This window comes from Acanthochromis polyacanthus, chromosome 18 (assembly GCF_021347895.1).
Source record: "Acanthochromis polyacanthus isolate Apoly-LR-REF ecotype Palm Island chromosome 18, KAUST_Apoly_ChrSc, whole genome shotgun sequence".
Taxonomy (NCBI): Eukaryota; Metazoa; Chordata; class Actinopteri; family Pomacentridae; genus Acanthochromis; species Acanthochromis polyacanthus.
The window spans coordinates 24844040-24864070 of record NC_067130.1 but is presented as its reverse complement, the minus strand read 5'-3'; the positions used below and the strand labels follow the sequence as shown (position 1 = coordinate 24864070).

General features: G+C 38.4%; 1 protein-coding gene across 3 annotated transcripts in view; it reads right to left on the bottom strand.

The window, feature by feature from the left end:
• The window catches only part of dennd1a (DENN/MADD domain containing 1A), a 52422-nt gene that overhangs the window by 27822 nt on the left and 4569 nt on the right, over positions 1 to 20031 (bottom strand). For 2 of the 3 annotated variants that reach the window (XM_022212164.2, XM_022212162.2), the window contains exons 3-16: positions 16188 to 16231; positions 15470 to 15519; positions 12637 to 12759; positions 12169 to 12238; positions 11765 to 11845; positions 11368 to 11421; positions 8962 to 9072; positions 5887 to 5987; positions 4751 to 4796; positions 4470 to 4571; positions 4228 to 4353; positions 2494 to 2595; positions 2205 to 2292; positions 1585 to 1625 (exon numbers count right to left, since the gene is read on the bottom strand). In XM_022212164.2, the coding sequence (XP_022067856.2) occupies positions 1585 to 1625; positions 2205 to 2292; positions 2494 to 2595; positions 4228 to 4353; positions 4470 to 4571; positions 4751 to 4796; positions 5887 to 5987; positions 8962 to 9072; positions 11368 to 11421; positions 11765 to 11845; positions 12169 to 12238; positions 12637 to 12759; positions 15470 to 15519; positions 16188 to 16231 (1139 nt within the window). The remainder of the gene's footprint in view (positions 1 to 1584; positions 1626 to 2204; positions 2293 to 2493; positions 2596 to 4227; positions 4354 to 4469; positions 4572 to 4750; positions 4797 to 5886; positions 5988 to 8961; positions 9073 to 11367; positions 11422 to 11764; positions 11846 to 12168; positions 12239 to 12636; positions 12760 to 15469; positions 15520 to 16187; positions 16232 to 20031) is intronic. The other variant, XM_022212163.2, reaches the window with a different exon arrangement.

Genomic DNA, 20031 nt, shown 5'->3' with positions numbered 1-20031 from the left:
GCCTTTGCCCTCAATATCTTCTTTACCACCAGGGTCATCCTACACACCACCATTCTATGCTGTCTGGCTACACTCTCACCTACCACTACTTTGCAGTCACTGATCTCCTTCAGATTACACCGTCTACACAAGATGTAGTCTAACTGTGTGCTCCTACTTCCACTCTTATAGGTCACCCTATGTTCCTGCCTCTTCTGGAAGAAAGTATTCACTACAGCCATTTCCATCCTTTTTGCAAAGTCAACCACCATCTGTCCTTCTGCGTTCCTCTCCTGGATACCAAACCTGCCCATGACCTCCTCATCATCTCTGTTTCCTGCACCAACATGTCCATTGAAGTCTGCACCAATGACAACTCTCTCACTTCTAGGGATGCTCTGCATCACTTCATCAAGGTCCAACCAGAATTTCTGCTTCTCCTCCAGCTCACGTCCTACCTGTGGAGCATACCCACTAACAACATTGAACATCACACCTTCGATTTCTAGCTTCATGCTCATCACTCGATTTGACACTCTTTTTTTACCTCCAGGACATTCCTAACAAACTCCTCCTTCAAGATAACTCCTACTCCAGTTCTCTTCCTATCTACACTGTGATAGAACAACTTGAACCCTGCTCCTAAACTTCTAGCTTTACTACCTTTCCACCTGGTCTCCTGGACACACAGTGTGTCCACCTTCATGTCAACCAGCTCTCTGTCTTTTCCTGTCATAGTTCCAACATTCAAAGTCCCTACTCTCAGTCCTAGACTCCTGGTGTTCCTCTTCTCTCTCTCCCTATGAACACACCTTCCTCCCCTCCTTCTTCGACCAACAGTCATCCATTTTCCACCGGCACCCTGTAGGTCACCAGCACCGATGGCGGTCGTTGTTAACCCGGGCCTCGACCGCTCCGGTATGGAAGTCATACATTTGATTTGCATGATTGATTTGGCCAAAGTTTTACGTCGGATGCCCTTCTTGCCACAACCCTCTGTATTTATCGGGACTTGGGACCGGCACAATAAGACACTGGCTTGTGTCCCCTTGTGGCTACATTATTCGGTTGTTATGGTGGTATCCGAATATTTATTTGGAGATCCGAATATTAGGATTCATCCGTCGTGAAATCGGTATTCGACTCATCCCTACGTGGATTTGCATCCAATAATAATATAATAAAAATAAAAACAGAAGACCTCAGGAATATTAGTAACACTTTTTCACAGCACTGTATGTGATTTTCTAGAACTGTAATTCGCTGTGTGAGGAAAAAAGGGTGACCTAAATAGAAAAAACCTAACAGGCCCCCCAAAAATAGACACGAAATATGTGTTGTACATTGCAGAACAATCAATCCTTTAATAATTGAGATATCTTATTTGACACAAAAAGTTTGGCTGAGGAGAACATTTCAGTGGTCAGTCGACAGGTCACCAAATATGATTTGGTATCAAAAATATGAAAGAAGACAAATATCAACTAACATTAGTGTCTCTTTCTGCTAGAAGAACAAAACCAATGGGTGAAATTGCAAAATGAATGTAATGTATTTTTAGAGTAGGGCATGTCTATCTGAATAGTATCAGTTAGATCTGCTCACCTTCACAGTGACCAGCCACTGGTGGTAGGTCTTGTCACTGACTGCAGGAGAGAGCCACAAAAATAAGCAGTTAGTATTGCATAGTGGACAGTCTAGGTGAGAGGGTCTAGAAAATTTGAGAGTTATAGTGCAGCATGCCACTAAGCCAGTAATGTTCATTTTTGATCCACTGACCACACTGAGGTGTATTGCATTGTGTAGGCTGACATCTGCATTTCATGCCTTCATTTGATCAAATATTTGAGCAGTTTCATCTACTTTGACAACAGCTAATTAGCTTGATATCTTTGCTCCAAAAAAGTTGTTCTTTTTATTGTGATATCTGTGGTAGTTGTGATATTGTCAAGTCATACTGCAAGGTTTGAAGAGATGGCCTGAAGTCTGGATTTTGGTTGTACCAAGACTTTATAATTGTGTTTACAGCAGCCAGATACATAAACCAAGAGGTAACAGAGAAATCAGGAAATGGAACAAATGAAAAAGAGGGAAAGTAATTTTTTCAACTGAAACTAACACGGCAATATACTTTTTGTATCTCCTCCCATCATTTTAGTAATTCTGTTCTATATGCATAGCTGCACTGTGGGGTACGAGACACAAACACATTACTGTTGACTCACCTGCATATTCACCCATGTTGATCTCCTCCTCAAAGATGTCATTGAAACCCTCTCCCGAGTTTAGCAGGTCCAAGCGACCATCAATGAACTGCAGGTACAAGCACAAAACACATTAGGTGTTGGAAAGGTGAAATACAGATATAAGCGCACATGGGTTTGTACTGTTGTTTCTGTGAAGACCAGTTAAACCATTAGCATTTTTGGCTGGTGTAGATGAGAATTAAGGATTGGGATCAAGCATTTAGCCATGATGATTCAGGGCTGTGCGTTTGTGTGGGTCTGTATGTACCTGTTTGAAGAGCTGCAGCTGAATTGCATTTTGAAGGAACTGTCTCATGGCACTGGAACGATGGTTGATGAAGGTTTCTTCATTAAATGTTATAGGTTCTCCCTAAAATGCAGAAAACAAACCAATCACCAGAGTATTGTACAAACCTGAATCTTGAACAAATTCAGCACTTACTTATCACCATGAAAAACTGACCACTGGCCTTATAAAAATCTTTTTTTTTATTTGAACCATTTCTATTTCTATTTAGACATACAGTCATGAAAAAAAGGCTTACATACACTTGTAAAGATCACGTATATTACGGCAGTCTTCAGATTCTAATTACTCATCCAAATCATCTGTGTAGATCACTGTAAGTATAAATTGCATGGTACAGATGTGTCACTGCCACAAATAGGAAGAAAACACAAACTATCACCTGCAGCTGAGAGACCACTGATCAACATGGTTAAGAGTCAACCATGAATCACCAAAAAGTGGGTCTTCAATGAATTAGAAGCTGCTGGAACACATTTGTTAGTGTCCACAATCTAGTGTGTTTTACATCACCACAGGATGAGAGGATTTAGTGAAAGAATTAAAATCCATGATTATTTTTTGTGACAGACACAAATGATTCCATCACAGAAAATTCTGAGTTATTGGAGTCACTGGAAACTCAAGATGGCGATGATATGCATGGTCTTTACACATGTATGTACTCTTTTGTTCATGATTGTAAATATATAAGGATGGGAGTTATCAAGTTGCGAAGAAAACTCAAATAAACACACAAACCAAAATAAAAGTCACAAGCACATACGAATAGAAAGAAAAGCATCAGTTTTCCACATGCTCAAGCCGCATGCCCCCGACCCCTAGGGATGGGTACTGAGAATTTAAAGAGCCCTAGGGCGATACTTTTAAAAACTGAAGGATTGACAAGCTCTTGCAGTAACAGACAATTAAATGCTTCAAACACAATCACATTTTTTTCGGGCATCCCACAGGATCCAAAACCTGCACACTCAATTAAAGGTAATTTGACAAATGTTCACAAAGGACTTTGTTGCCCTTTATACTAGACTGTCTCCAAAGTCCCTCCCATCAGACAAGGACCAGCATATCTCTACACCTCAAACGCACAAAATACTAAAAGCAACAGGCTTGGCACCTCTCTCTCATAAGTGAGTCCTCTGCTCAACCCATTCACCATGTCCTGCATCAATGGTGGACTGTGTTGTTTTTTTATACTACCTTAACTGCTGTGAATGAGAAGAACTGTGGCTAATTAACACCTTCCATCATGTGTTTGATCTTTCTAAAGCCTTAAAATAGAGTCAAGAGTAGTTATAGGAATCTAGATTTCTGTCAGACCGCTTGGTTTACAATACACAAAAATAATACTTCCTATCTCATTTCTAAGTAATAGGATATGTTTGATTGCATCTCTTAAAACCTTCTCCAGAAATCCAAAACCCCTGGACACGCTCAGAAAATAAGGGGAAAAAAGGGCCCACTGCATTTTGAGTGCACAGGATGCAGTTTGGTGAAGGTATAGCTTTCACTTGATGTAACATGCAATGACTAACTTGATGAATGGGCATCCTGGAAACGAATTTTGCCAAATGAGTTGCCTGTTCAGACTAGATCTGTTTAATGCCGAAGGACAACCACCTTCCAGAGTTTGACTTATCACTCTTATTGTGCTCCTACCAGCCTTCATGGTTGTGATATACATTCTGCACTGACCGACTCAATCTGCAGGGCATTCCGGTAGCTGCCAAACAGAGTCGCCTGACTCTTGAGGAAAGCTCTAGCCACACCATCCCCTGTTGTTGTTGAAACCTTCTTCAAACGACTTTTTAAAGAAGAAACCTGTAGTGTATTAAGTTGCAGTTGTTAGAACACATTTATATTCAAGAATGGTGACTCTATTGTAAATAATTGTGCTGCTTTTCAAAACACTGACTAACTGTCCAGTAGTTCCTTACCACATCATTGGGCAGGCTTTGGAGGTCATCATAGGGGGTTTCCAGTGTATTTGTGTCGATATTCAGGACCACCACATCATCCAGAGCCATCCCTCGAACTTTCTACAAGCAGCAGAACAACATGACAGACTGGTAATCAGCTGCACACAAAGTCACTGCACTAATACTAAACAATCTCAAACCTGTCAATACCAGATGAAGCAAGGTTAAAACAATCAAGGCAAATCTTTGTTTGAAATCTTGAATGGTATGGTTCCTGTGTGCCAGTTGTAGACACCCACCTCCATCAGGCTGGAATGTACTCCGATGAGGTAGGGCATTGGGGCACTGGAAAAAAGATATCCAGATTCATATTTACAACAAGCATGGAAAATTAAGCTTTCTAAGGATATTTTTTGACAGCACATGGAATACAACTTAGACCCTTTTCAGAACTTTACTGTGAGACAGTAAGAAAATATGATGTAAAATATGATCGTCCCTCCTAACAGAATTAATATAATCAGTGAACTCTATACTAGGATGACCAATGTTTTATAATAATGGCATGAACAGTCACTATTTATCAGTTAACTCCACACAAAGTGCAATGTGTAATCACCTTTTGCCTTTCAAACAGCACTAGTTCTTCTGGCTGTGTTTGCAGAGTTTTTCAAGCCTACCGAGCGGTAGGTAATTTGGCAAAATTTTAAGGCCTATGGTTAGAAAAAAAAACCTCAGTACTTATGGAGGCCCGTTGATGTCCTCATTAAAAGTCCATCCATTGAACTGCTGGAAGATTTTAATAATTACCATCTGTACAGGAAGTACTTAATTTCTTTTGTGATAGAAGAATTTTACATGGATTTATCTGCTTATTTAATTGCCAATGTGCAAATGGACTGTAATGTAAATGAAAAAAAAAGATGTCTCTCCACTTTCTCAGTTGTGTATAATATCCTGTGGACTTATTTGCATGTAAAGGATTTGTGACACATTTTCAAAGAAAATCCCAAGGATGTGGCATTTACGTTTGCTCTTGTCTGTCTCAGTTGCCTCGGTTCCCCTAGAGTGACAAAAGTGTGCAACACTAGTCAACATTATCTTAAAATGGGAGTCCATCTATCTCCTATCCCCATACTTTGTTTCGTCTCATGTCTTATATTTTTCTCAGTAGATGGGATGATCGCTCACATATATCTATTGTGTGTAAGTTCAAATGTAAGCATGGATGCATGCTCAATGCAGTTTACTAAATGGACACTGGACTTTATGGACTTCATCAAATGTGTAGAATCTCTCCATTTGCATGTTGTGCTCATAGATAAATGTGAATGTAGTCTTAGTCTTTATTTTCCAAGTGTATTTTGTATGTTCAGAAAGTACATTAAGTTCAATACAACAGGTGTGGAGTCTGGATTGTAGCAGGTAAACTCACCAGCAGTAGTCTAATAGATGTTGAGGCAGGACAGGAATATAAACATGCTGCCAGTGCATTGGATATAACATGGCTGCAGACCCATGGACACAAGCAGTCAACTGTGAATAAATAACAAGCTATGAGAGCATTGAAAGTAAAGTAAAAAAGAAAAGCTATAACCAAACAGTAAAACAATTAGCTAAAACTAATTTTAAAGCTCTCTAAGACTGAGGACAGAGGAATATGCAGCTGAGAATTCCCTGTGGAATCATCAATACAAAATCACTGTCACTGCTCTCAAATTGCCACATTGTTCTCACACCATCATTTCATAAACTGTTATTACAAAAACTACTAATTTAATGCTGCTCTGTTCATGCACAAGTTTGTTTATTTTTCTCAAAGACACCCTCTGGGCTCTGTGACAAAGTTACACTGATGCTACGCAACTGACCAAAAACATGTTTCTCATTACAGTAACAAAGGGCACTATAGTAATGCTCAAAATATACCTATCTGTAGGCCTATTCATACAGTGCCTTGTGAAAGTATTCGGCCCCCTTGAACTTTTCAACCTTTCGCCACATTTCAGGCTTCAAACATAAAGACATAAAATTTTAATTTTTTTGTCAAGAATCAACAACAATTGGGACACAATCGTGAAGTGGAATGAAATTTTTGGGATATTTTATACTTTTTTAACAAATAAAAAACTGAAAAGTGGGGTGTGCAATATTACTCGGCCCCTTTACTTTCAGTGCAGCAAACTCACTCCAGAAGTTCAGTGAGGATCTCTGAATGATCCAATGTTGTCCTAAATGACTGATGATGATAAATGGAATCCACCTGTGTGTAATCAAGTCTCCGTATAAATGCACCTGCTCTGTGATAGTCTCAGGGTTCTGTTTAAAGTGCAGAGAGCATCATGAAGACCAAGGAACACACCAGGCAGGTCTCAGATACTGTTGTGGAGAAGTTTAAAGCTGGATTTGGATACAAAAAGATTTCCCAAGCTTTAAACATCTCAAGGAGCACTGTGCAAGCAATCATATTGAAATGGAAGGAGTATCAGACCACTGCAAATCTACCAAGACCCGGCCGTCCCTCTAAACTTTCACCTCCAACAAGGAGAAGACTGATCAGAGATGCAGCCAAGAGGCCCATGATCACTCTGGATGAACTGCAGAGATCTACAGCTGAGGTGGGAGAGTCTGTCCATAGGACAACAATCAGTCGTACACTGCACAAATCTGGCCTTTATGGAAGAGTGGCAAGAAGAAAGCCATTTCTCAAAGATATCCATAAAAAGTCTGGTTTGAAGTTTGCCACAAGCCACCTGGGAGACACACCAAACGTGGAAGAAGGTGCTCTGGTCAGATGAAACCAAAATTGAACTTTTTGGCCACAACGCAAAACGATATGTTTGGCGTAAAAGCAACACAGCTCATCACCCTGAACACACCATCCCCACTGTCAAACATGGTGGTGGCAGCCTCATGGTTTGGGCTTGCTTTTCTTCAGCAGGGACAGGGAAGATGGTTAAAATTGATGGGAAGATGAATGGAGCCAAATACAGGAGCATTCTGGAAGAAAACCTGTTGGAGTCTGCAAAAGACCTGAGACTGGGACGGAGATTTATCTTCCAACAGGACAATGATCCAAAACATAAAGCCAAATCTACAATGGAATGGTTCACAAATAAACGTATCCAGGTGTTAGAATGGCCAAGTCAAAGTCCAGACCTGAATCCAGTCGAGAATCTGTGGGCAGAGCTGAAGACTGCTGTTCACAAACGCTCTCCATCCAACCTCACTGAGCTCGAGCTGTTTTGCAAGGAAGAATGGGCAAGAATTTCAGTCTCTCGATGTGCAAAACTGATAGAGACATACCCCAAGCAACTTGCAGCTGTAATTGCAGCAAAAGGTGGCTCTACAAAGTATTAACGTAAGGGGGCCAAATAATATTGCACGCCCCACTTTTCAGTTTTTTATTTGTTAAAAAAATATAAAATATCCAATAAATTTCATTCCACTTCACGATTGTGTCCCACTTGTTGTTGATTCTTGACAAAAAATTAAAATTTTATATCTTTATGTTTGAAGCCTGAAATGTGGCGAAAGGTTGAAAAGTTCAAGGGGGCCGAATACTTTCACAAGGCACTGTACCTACACAGCTTTTTATATCTCAGGACCCACATTTAACCTTTTAGTCCCTGAGCCTGTTTTTGAAGCACCTCCTCTTAGTCTCTACAGGGACTAAGGGGTTTTAATACAACCATTTTTATTGCTTCTCTTTCATTTACTTAAAATGGTTAAAGGTACAAAGGCAAACCTGGTACAATTCAAGTGGAGAAAAGCAATGTTTACTTTGAAACATTAAATACTGATGTAGACAACCTTTGGTTGTAATGATATACATCAGCTATAAAGTCCAAAAGTCCTTCACTGAACAAATAACACAATACATATTGAATTTTTTAATCGAAAGTTTTTAATTCTGTCTCTAATCATCCTTTGGATTTGTCCAAGGAGATCAAATAAAACTCCTTTGGTTAATATCCAAATTGTTTGCTGCCATTTTACTTTGCTTCACATGAATGACATTTCAAAATCTGAGTTTTACTAACAGTGATACTGTAGAGTGGACATTTAAAAGATAACCTTGGTGATGTTCTATATTTTTTTCTATGTCAACATATCCTAAAGACCAAAACCAGCAATGAATTAATGATGCCATCCAGTACAGCAGTGTGGTCTGATGTGTTCTTAATACTTGTTGGACAACAGCAGAACTTAATGCTTCAAACAAAAAATCTAAAACAAGCTCTGGATATGTAGACAATATTCATTACCAGGATCAGTAAGTTCAGAGTTATAAACATTAAGAAAACCAGAATATCACCAAAGTTATCTTTTAAGGTTGGCCTACAAAACAACAGTTTAAGGAAAGCATGTTAAGTGTTTTTAGAGAGGTCACATGGTAAATGCTATGGTTACACAAAATTCACAGATCTTCTCAATACTGAAATATTCAGGATACCAAAATTAACAGAGTTAAAGGCAAGAGAAGGAAGATGAAGTTGACTCTACTTACAGTGCTTAGTTTGCTACAGCAGATGAGGATTCGACGTTCATAAAGCATACTAGCGTACAGATGAAGCATGTTATTCACATCTACTGCTACAAAGTACTCTGTTAGGTTTCTCTGCAAGGATCAAACAAAATGAGAGAAAAATGAACAGGGGATTTAGTTATGGGGTAAAGACTTGAAAAAAATATTCTCTTGCGAACAAAGACTTGTTTTTATCTAAAAAATGAGACATTTTAAGCTATTTTGTGTTAAACAAAAAAGCAAAGTTTTACACCTGTTCAAATGTGCAACAATATATTTTCCATACAAATTCAACAGTGTGCTGGTTTATCACCTGTCACCAACTTTCACACTGAAATTCTAACTAAACAGTTTTAGCTGAAACCAGAGTATTGTTCATAATGTGATAAATGTTTGCACAATTAATTTAATAGCTCAAAAAATTGTGACCCAAACACAAAGTCTGCCTTTTTTTAGCTGGTTTATTTCCTGAAACAACTCTGAGGACATTTTCTATCCATTACATGCAGTTCACACAGACACACACACACAATAATATCGCATGTGGACCCCATCTGGTTTGTTCTCTATGTGGACTCACTGAAGACATCACTTAGAACAATGTCCAATGCCTTTTATTCACCAGAGGGGTGTACTTCAAAGCAAGATTAGTGGGTTAGCTGTATGTTGAGCTATACTGAGCCTAAAAGCCAGAGTTTTCAGTTTTATGAAGGTGGTTCTCTACTCAATCACCATGGTAACTTATGCTGCACAGCTAACCTGCTCTGGAGAAAGTTCCATTCAGATTTTGGATCTAAAACAGCTGAAAGACGTGTCTCCTTTTAACCAGATCTTTTCCTAAAGATTGTCTGTGTACAGATTCTCAGCTGAGGGAACACATTAAAACTCGACACTCGTTGATCAGTGCATTACTAATCCCACTGAATGAAGACATAGTTACAGGACACACTGTATGCATTGCATCACCATGGTAACCTACATGCGATCAAGTCCGTGGTCAATGCAGTTTAGTTTTTTTTAAAGAATTAAAAACAATACTCTTTCATATCAAAGTAAAAACAGATTTCTACAGAGTAATGTCAATTAATTCAAATTGTAAAATGTAAAATAAGTGATTGCATAAGTATTCACCTCCTTCAAGTCAGCATTTAGTAGATGCACCTTTGGCTTCACGGCAGAGAACCTGGCTGAAAGGATCTCAATATGCCTTGCACATCTGGATACCACAATTTAAACATCGCTTTTCAAGTGCAGCTACAGATTCTCAGTTGGATTGAGGTCTGGGCTATGACTTGGCTACTCCAGAGCATACACGTTTATGTCATTAAACTATTTCTGCGAAGCTTTGGTTTTATGCATCATTATCTTGCTGTAAAACAAAATCCTCTCTTGCAGACTGCATCAGGTTGTCCTCCAGGATTTACATATACTCTGCTGCATTAATTTTACACACTACTTTTACAAGCCTTCCAGGTCCTGCAGCAGAGACGAATCCCCACATCCTGATGCTGACACCATCATCCACTTTCTGTATGTGCCATGTTTGATCGATTCCGTAATGATGGGTTTAACTGTACCCCTAGGAATATTCTGTGAAATTTTCTTCTATCCAACTCCTGACTTCTGCTGTTACCATACCACATGTGAGTTGCTTGGAGTGCTCTTTTGTCTTCAGGGTGTAGTTATAGCCAGGAGAACTGGTTCAACAGTGACTGGACCTTCCAGACGGAGGTGTCTTTTTAGTGAAATCACTACACTCAGATGATCTCCATTACAATAGTGGGACTTTTAGCAGCAGTTGGCTGCACCTGTGTTGAATTAGGTGAGTCACTTTAAAGAGATGAAATGGTTATTTTATCGCTCATTTTAGCTTTCCTATTTTAATAACTGACATTACTTTGTAGCCATCCATTTTCACTTTGATGTTGTAGAGCCAAATTAAGCTGTCCATGACTAAATGCCGAAAAAAGGGAAAAATTCAAAAGGAGGTTAATATTTTTATAGGCACTGTACAACAGAGAATATTCAGTCAATAACATTCAAAAGATTTCACTGTGATTTCACCAGAAATAAAGTAATTTCCACATATTCTTAATTATGGGACACAATCACACCTAAATGCACTTCTTCATTATCATGTTTCAACAAATGAAGTTTCAAGTTTAACAGCTCAAATGTGTAGCTGTCATATCAGAAATAGGCAGATTACACACACACACACACACACACACACACACACACACACACACACACACACACACACACACACACACACACACACACACACACACACACACACACACACACACACACACACACACACACACACACACACACACACACACACAGAACAATGTCCTTCAACGTGATTGAAAAAACAACACTCACATTCTCAGGTATGCTAGGAAGTTCCCTTGTGTCAGGCACAGTGAAGAAAGAATGCTAGAGAAAACAGACATCAAGAAAGTAAGTGGGAGCCACAGTGTGATCGAGAAATGAAAAGCATTGCAAAGAGACTTTGGAAAAAAGTATGCAATCAACTCATGTTTCCTCTGCAGATAACTGTATGGTGATGCACAATAAAGGTTTGTGTAATGATCTTGTCTAGTGGTAGTTCATATTTCAAAGCTATAGAGGAAAGATTTTTAGCACATTTTACATTTTTTATTACAGTTTTTTTATGTTAATATGGTGATTAGTTTCTTTGGGTGGAGAACGTTTTTGTTGTAGTGTTTCCAGTTTAAACTGAGTTTAATTGGATGTTACATGGTGAAGTCAGACTTACCACACCAAGATGAAGTGGGACGCCAGGCTCAGGTATGGTAAGGGAATGTAGTGACACCAAGAGCTCCTGCCATTTGCTTTCCTGACACATTCATAACATCCCAAATCCATGTAAAAGTCATTAAAAAAAGTTGAGCAAAAATAAACACTAATTTAGAAAATTATTTACCCCAAAATTAAATACACAGCTGATTCTAAATATGCAGCTGCAGTTTCATGAACACTACTGCACAGCAATATACTACAGATACAAGTGTTATATAAACAAATTTAAATATTTAAAATTCAAAAGCAAAACAGTGACGATATCTGACATGCAGACACTATTTCGTGAAGAGATCGGCCAACAATTTCTGGGCTAATGCCAAAGTCAGACTGCAACATGAGTGACCTGTCATTACTTACCTGGCCTTTGACAGCATAATCTGCAAGAACATTTAGCAACTTGTAAAAGACTTCAAACCACGGAAGGTAACTAAAAGAACGGAAAAAAAGAAAGGAGAAGGGGCATGGGGGAAAGAAATATGACACTGTTTGAGGGTTGTTTCATTTGAATTTTTCAGAATTGTATGTCCCCAATGAATTATTACTCTAAACAAGCAACATCAGAATCTGTCAAATTTTTCAGGCTGTTAGAGATCACTGGACTTAAAATTAGAAGTTTTAATAATTGCAATATTTTTGCGTATATGTCTAGATTATTTGCTAAATGCAAATAATGCTGTAGAATGTTTATATTAGAAATTTTGTTTTATAATTCAATCATTAATCATCTTAAATTCTCAATACATTTACCTCTGGATACTACATAGCTGCCTGCTGAATACAACTTGAAGTTAGAAGCAAGCACTGACTGCATACAAACAGACTCACCTGAGAATGCAGTAGCACCTGGTGTGTGCACCTGTAGAAAGACGACAGAAGCCAAATCTTTGTTTGCTTTCAATGTCAGTCAGCACAAATGTGAAGTTCTGGCTGACCGGGCTGACTGTCAAGCTGCGGGGTTACAGGTTTTCACAAGAAAGGCAGAGAAAGACACAGAGAAAAGGGTATTTGTATAGCGCATGTCCACGACAACATAATTCAAATTGATTTAAAAAGGCATTAAAAAGAAGACAATTAACAGATATTAAACAATACTAACATTTGATTGAAAAAGTGAAACAAACTGTTTAAAAAAATCATACAAATTTAACTTACAGTTGTTGTTTAAAGCATGTATGTAGTAAAGAATTTACATATACTGTATGTGGCAAGTATCCAAGATTTTTGTCACCAACTCAGTATCCAAACAAATGTGAAAAATTGTATTCTCCCCGTTTGTTTCTCAGTTATGGTTTTACAATGTCTTTACAAAATATTATTATGTCATAGTGAAGTTGACCTTTTGGATATAAAATGTCCCTACTTCATCAGTTTAATCTTTTAGGCATTTGTGTTCTATAATAATTACTGTCCCAGATAGCAAACTATGGGTGAATCAATGTTGAATCTATGTTGAGACCTAACGTAGAAATTATACAGAAAGCGCAAGGTTGATACAATGTTGAGTCAACGTTTGCTTACATAGATTACATGTTTGCAAACATAGATTCAACATTAATTAAACATTGACCTGTCAAACATTTTAATTAAACCAAAATACAATGTTGATTCAATGGCATCTTTTAAACACAAATTTCAATGTTGACAAAATGTTGTTGAATCAACGTTGATCCAACCATCAGTCTTCAACCGTAATCACAATTCAACCTTCTTAACCCTAATTCAACATTGATTTAACATCTTTTGCTATTTGGGTAAAGTGTGATTTATGGTTGAAAAGCAAACGTTGACTCAACATTTTATCAACCTTGCGCTTTCTGTATAATTTCTACGTTAGGTCTCAACATAGATTCAACATTGATTCACCCATAGTTTGCTATCTGGGGTATGAATTCTCGAGTTGTGGCAAAAACACTTTGTCAGATAGCAGTACAGTAACATTAAAACAGGATATAAAAAATAGGAAAAAAATTACATACACATAAAGAACACAATCCTACATACAGAAGCAGAATCAATTTCTTGTATCATTGTATGTATTCCAAATCAGTATTTTTCTCATCAGTAATTCACTTGCACAACATGTAACAGAAACTAGTATTTATTCAGTCATAATCAGCCAGCATATCCCCATCTCCCTCACACTGAACATCCAATCTCATATTAAGCCCCTTATAATATGGCGCATCTATAAATGACATCCTCAAGATTTAGTTTTGATCATTTCATTAAAAAGCAGTGCCCTTGATGGAGATGAATGAATCTCATTATCATTACTATGGAAAACAGGAAAAATTGTAATTAGAGGAAAAATAATAATATATCCATTATACAGAAAATGTAGGAAGAGGAAGTGGAAAATAACTTAGAGCAAAAGCACAGCGGACTCTCTCTCACAGGCTTGATGGGGGACACATGGAAGGTGGGGGACTTCAGGTTCTTTTGATCAGTTCAAACAATCAATGGCTGTTCTGCTCCATCTATCCAGGGCCTCCAGTCTTCTAGGATAAGGCTGATAGCTTATAATTCACTGTCATAGTTCCCTTCTGCTGGAAATAATCATCAGGACAAGAAAGCAGATGGATGGAGATTGTTGTTGGAGGGGAAACGCTGAGAAAAGACTGCTCCCACACCGGTGTCCGAGGCGTCAACCTACACAATGAACTTGAGACCTGGGTCTAGCTGAATCAGGACTGGGGCCGAAACGAAGTAATGCTTGAGGTCTTGAAAATCTTGAATGGTTTTAGGGGTACAACTGAACAATCTTGAGGTGGAGGCCAGGGGAGTCAGAGGTGGAGCCACCTTACTATAGTCATGTATCTTCTGTATCTTCTGTAGAAATTTGCAAAATCCAGGAATCATAGAAACTGCTTGCGGGTTTCAAGTAGTGGCTAGCCCTTCCTGGTGGGAAGTTTTGCAGGGTCCATTTGAACCTCTCCTCGAGACATGATATGCAATAGTGTGTTTCAGCATCAATAAAGACGAGTGAGTCAGGTCCAAAAACAGCTAGATACTTCCTGGCCATGTCCTCTTCCATGTTTCACTAATTAGCTGAAACTGTTTGGATTATAGCCATTTCTTGTCTTTCTCTGGACTTATTTGGGTACTTGAAAGTTTTTCGGTATTATCTCTACAGAAAAATTTGGATTCTAAATTGGCACTAATGCCACTGATAGTTTTGGGTTTCGTCTGTCATTAGCTGCAGTTGTTTTCTGCGGGCAACCCATTCTGTACGTATTTTGGAGTCCACCATTTTTTTTTATTTTTTTATTTTTTGCTTTAGCTCTTGCCACACTAGTATACTTGATATATACATTTTCTGTGCTATGGTTCTTGATGATGTTTTATTGCCATTTGCCTTCTGTACCGACTGCAATCTCAACTGATGAAAAGCTACACTGAAATGAAGGTTGGACTCTCACTGCTCTTTTATGAGTGGAAACCAATAAAATATTGAAATACATTTGCTTGTGAAGACTTACAAATGAAAGGTGCTGACTGCTCTTTGTATGTCATGATTTATTATCAGGGACTCAGTACTCATCCCCAGTAAAAAGTTAAGATGTGGGTGTTAAGCCAGGGTAATGTCCTTAAAATTTATATGTTTATCGATCGATATATCAATAGATAGATATATCAATAGATCGATAGACGTGTGTACCTGTCCATGTTGAAAGGGAAGCAGAACTTGGGCAAAGTCTGAAGAGTTTCCTGTAGGACATTGAAAGACATAACCAAATACAGTCATTGTTAACATACTCTAATAATGTTGCACTGTAATAAAATGAACAATCTTAGAAGACTTGACAGGAAAGAGGAATATAGAGGAACTGATCTACAAAGGAGAGACAGAAACTACACTGGTGAGCCTCCGATGGGCTTTGTTTTCAAGCTTTAAAAAAAAATCAAGCCCCTGATGGGAGCTTTTTGCCAATTACATATCTTTTTACACAGACCAAGAGAGGTAATATAAGGACCAAAAAACGTAGATCTTGATGCCAAAGATGGTTAAGTAAGTTAACCTGAGGATTTTCACACAGGCGAACAGGAAATGATATGACAATTTTGTGCATTTGAATTGTGTAAATATGCCTATGTTGGTCTGTTGGGAGCGTCCTAGAACAGAGAGAAGACAGCTGCGAGAAGAAAAAAATCCAGGCAGTTTTTTTGTCTTTTATAGATATCTGTAACTTTAAATTAAAATGGTATCATGTATATTTTCAGGAATCCACAGTATTCAATCTGTGATATAAGCAAACCTCTGTACATGTGTAAATGAGTGTTGAATGCACTAGTACAAATTAGGTCTTTGTAAAACATAAGAAGAAAACAGACAAACAGTAGAGGGAAGAGCTACAAATGCATTATGTGTTTCTAACCTGATCTGTGTAGTCTTCAGGGAACTGCCTTCGCACCTCTGGCCCTGTTACAAGTAAATAGACATGAAATGACAGCGTAGAAGTCAGAAGAACAGTGAGCTAATAACATGGTTTAAAAACTTTCATTTAAGAATGAGATGGCATATGTTGGACTAAACTAGGAAATAAACACTGAATCAACTGAATCCAGGTGTCTCACACACACACCACCATAGCTTAGTGTCAGATGTCCGTGCTTTGGTCATGAAGGATCATGAACATTTTGGGATTCTACAGACTGGCAAACAACTGCCTGTCAGAAATTGTCTTAGCAGTTTGCATTTAATGTACAATGTAAAAAAAAATGCTAACACTGATCTGTCCTACTAATGTAGTGCGACAGGCAGCAAAATGCTTTCTCAATTAACAACCTGCGGTCATAAATATGTTGTGCTGTATTCACTAAACAGGTGAGCAAGACAGACAAAATGGAAATAAATTGCATTACCTGAGTGTCTTGAAACCAAAAAGACTGTGACTAGGCCAAGTAGTTAACAAAACTGAGCCAAGTAAGTAGATGTAGGTAGATAAAGTTATAAATGTGTTTTGAAAAGTGAAAAGTATGGGACCAAAAATGCCATCGCAAAAACACAGTTTATTGGCTGAAATATAATCCATATAGCAATAATGATCACAGGTATGAGCAGTGGCACTAATTTTAAGGGAGAAGCATATTTATGGATATTGACATTTATCTGACAGAGTGAGAGAAATCACCAATTTTTTTGTGTCTACTCTCTTTAAAAGTGTTACAGTTGAGTCAAACAGAACAGAGGAAGGAAAACAGGAGATAGAGAAGCAGAAGAAACAGAAGAGGGAATGTAAGCAATGACAGAATAGGGAAACCAGAACAGCAGCATAGCAAATATCTCATGAGGTGATAGACATCATTGCTTTCCAGAATTACTAAACATCTCGAAGAACATGACGAAGCGCTCAGGGCATCAACCTCTCCAGATCCCACTCTGATTGAGCATCCCAAATAAGAGCTCAACAAGCCCCAATCCACAAGGAACCCACAGGATCTGGCATTTAAATTTTCTATATCCTTTGGATCCACTGACAATATCCTAGTGCCAGACATCACAGGATAACCCCACTGGTCTAGTTTCAATGCCTTGATGGGTCAGAATGGGGAAGATACACACGTGGACAAAATTGTTGGTACCCCTCAGTTAAAGAAGGAAAAACCCACAATTCTCACTGAAATCACTTGAAACTCACAAAAGTAACAATAAATAAAAATTTATTGAAAATTAAATAATCAAAAACAGCCATTACTTTTGAATTGTTGATTAACATAATTATTTAAAAAAACAAACTAATGAAACAGGCCTGGACAAAAATGATGGTACCTCTATAAAAGATTGAAAACTATTTGACCAGAGTGACATGATTAACTCAGGTGTGTCATTTAATTGACATCACAGGTGTTTCCAAACTCATAATCAGTCAGTCTGCCTATTTAAAGGGAGACAAGTAGTCACCCTGCTGTTTGGTGAAAAGGTGTGTACCACACTGAACATGGACAACAGAAAGCGAAGGAGAGAATTGTCCCAGGACATCGGAAAAAAAATGATAGACAAACATCTTAAAGGTAAAGGCTATAAGACCATCTCTAAACAGCTTGAAGTTCCTGTGACAACAGTGGCTCATATTATTCAGAAGTTCAAGACCCACGGGACAGTAGCCAACCTCCCTGGACGTGGCCGCAAGAGGAAAATTGATGACAAATTGAAGAGACGGATCGTTGGAATTGTATCCAAAGAGCCCAGAGCAACCTCCAAAGAAATTAAAGGTGAACTCCAAGGCCAAGGTACATCAGTGTCAGATCGCACCATTCGTCGTTGTTTGAGCCAAAGTGGACTTCATGGGAGACGACCAAGGAGGACACCACTGCTGAAAAAAACTCATAAAAAAGCGAGACTGGAATTTGCAAAAATGCATGTTGACAAGCCACAAAGCTTCTGGGAGAATGTCCTTTGGACAGATGAGACCAAACTGGAGCTTTTTGGTAAGGCACATCAACTCTATGTTCATAGACTCAAAAACCAAGCATACGAAGAAAAGAACACCGTCCCTACGGTGAAACATGGAGGAGGCTCAGTAATGTTTTGGGGCTGCTTTGCTGCATCTGGCACAGGGTGTCTTGAAAGTGTGCAAGGTACGATGAAATCTGAAGACTATCAAGGCATTCTGGAGAGAAATGTGCTCCCTAGTGTCAGAAAGCTTGGTCTCAGTCGCAGGTCATGGGTCTTCCAACAGGACAACCATCCAAAACACACAGCCAAAAACACCCAAGAATGGCTGAGAGAAAAGCGTTGGACTATTCTAAAGTGGCCTTCTATGAGCCCAGATCTGAATCCCATTGAACATATGTGGAAGGAGCTGAAACATGCCATTTGGAGAAGACACCCATCAAACCTGAGACAACTGGAGCTGTTTGCTCATGAGGAGTGGGCCAAAATACCTGTTGACAGCTGCAGAACGCTCATTGACAAATACAGAAATCGTTCAATTGCAGTGATTGCCTCAAAAGGTTGTGCAACAAAATATTAAGTTATGGGTACCATCATTTTTGTCCAGCCCTATTTCATTAGTTTGTTTTTTTAAATAATTATGTTAATCAACAATTCAAAAGTGATGGCTGATTTTGATTATTTAATTTTCAATAAATTTTTATTTATTGTTACTTTTGTGCGTTTCAAGTGATTTCAGTGAGAATTGTGGGTTTTTCCTTCTTTAACTGAGGGGTACCAACAATTTTGTCCACGTGTGTATACACAAATAATGACAAGTGGTTAAGTCTTACGGTCAATTAGTGCAAACAATGTACTACAAAAGCAACTCAACCTTTTCACATGGTATTTCGGCTTTTGTTACAATGAATTTCCATTGGTAAAGGGGTGGAACCTGTAAACACTGATAACACTGCACAGCTGTGTAGAAGAGCTACAGTTTGACAGTTTGATTTTTGCAGTATCTTATACTAGCTATGTGCAGGAAAGTAAAAACTGATTAATTTCTAATTAATCGAAATTGCAAACCAGAAAGAAAGAAAGAAAGAAACTGGTTGCACAAACATGAAGAATCTAAGACTTGCAGGATGTAGTAACTGAAAATCAATAGTTATATATCAGAGAAGGGACTGACAGGCAGACAACAGATGTTCACAGCACAAGTTATGAGCCATCTAAGATGAGCACCGGAAATTTCCTGAAAAATGTTTGCTTGTCCTCTACAGATCCAACTCTTTATGTTTAATGCAGTCAGCTTCTGCAACCCCAACCCCTATACACACAGCGCACACTCCCCTTCAATATTTCAGCAATCACCTGTTGTTGCACTGACAGTGCATGATTGGAAAACTTTAGCTGATGAGCCAGCCCTAGTCACAATGAAGCTTTTTAATCAAAACGATATCTTTAATGCTAAAATATAATTACTGCTGCTATTCATGTTTTTCAAATGTACTGTTTTCCAAAAAAGCAGAAAAAAAGGAAAGCACATTGTTTTTTTTTATTTACTGAGATTTCAAACTACAGTTATTTGCTTGCATTCCTGAACAGAAAAATGTGTTTAAGTGGTTGTATGTTACTCTTAATTAATTTCTGACTTCTCAGAGAATTCCAGTGTGTTGGCTCACGTTTGGGTATAAAAACACAAATTCAGTTTGGAAATCCTCACTCCTGTTCAAAATGGTCAAGCAGAACTCACTGAGAAAGACAGAGACTGAATTCAAGCACTTCATGATGCTGGATGGTCTTTGAGACAAATAGGGCAAGACATAAAGTGTTTTCATTGT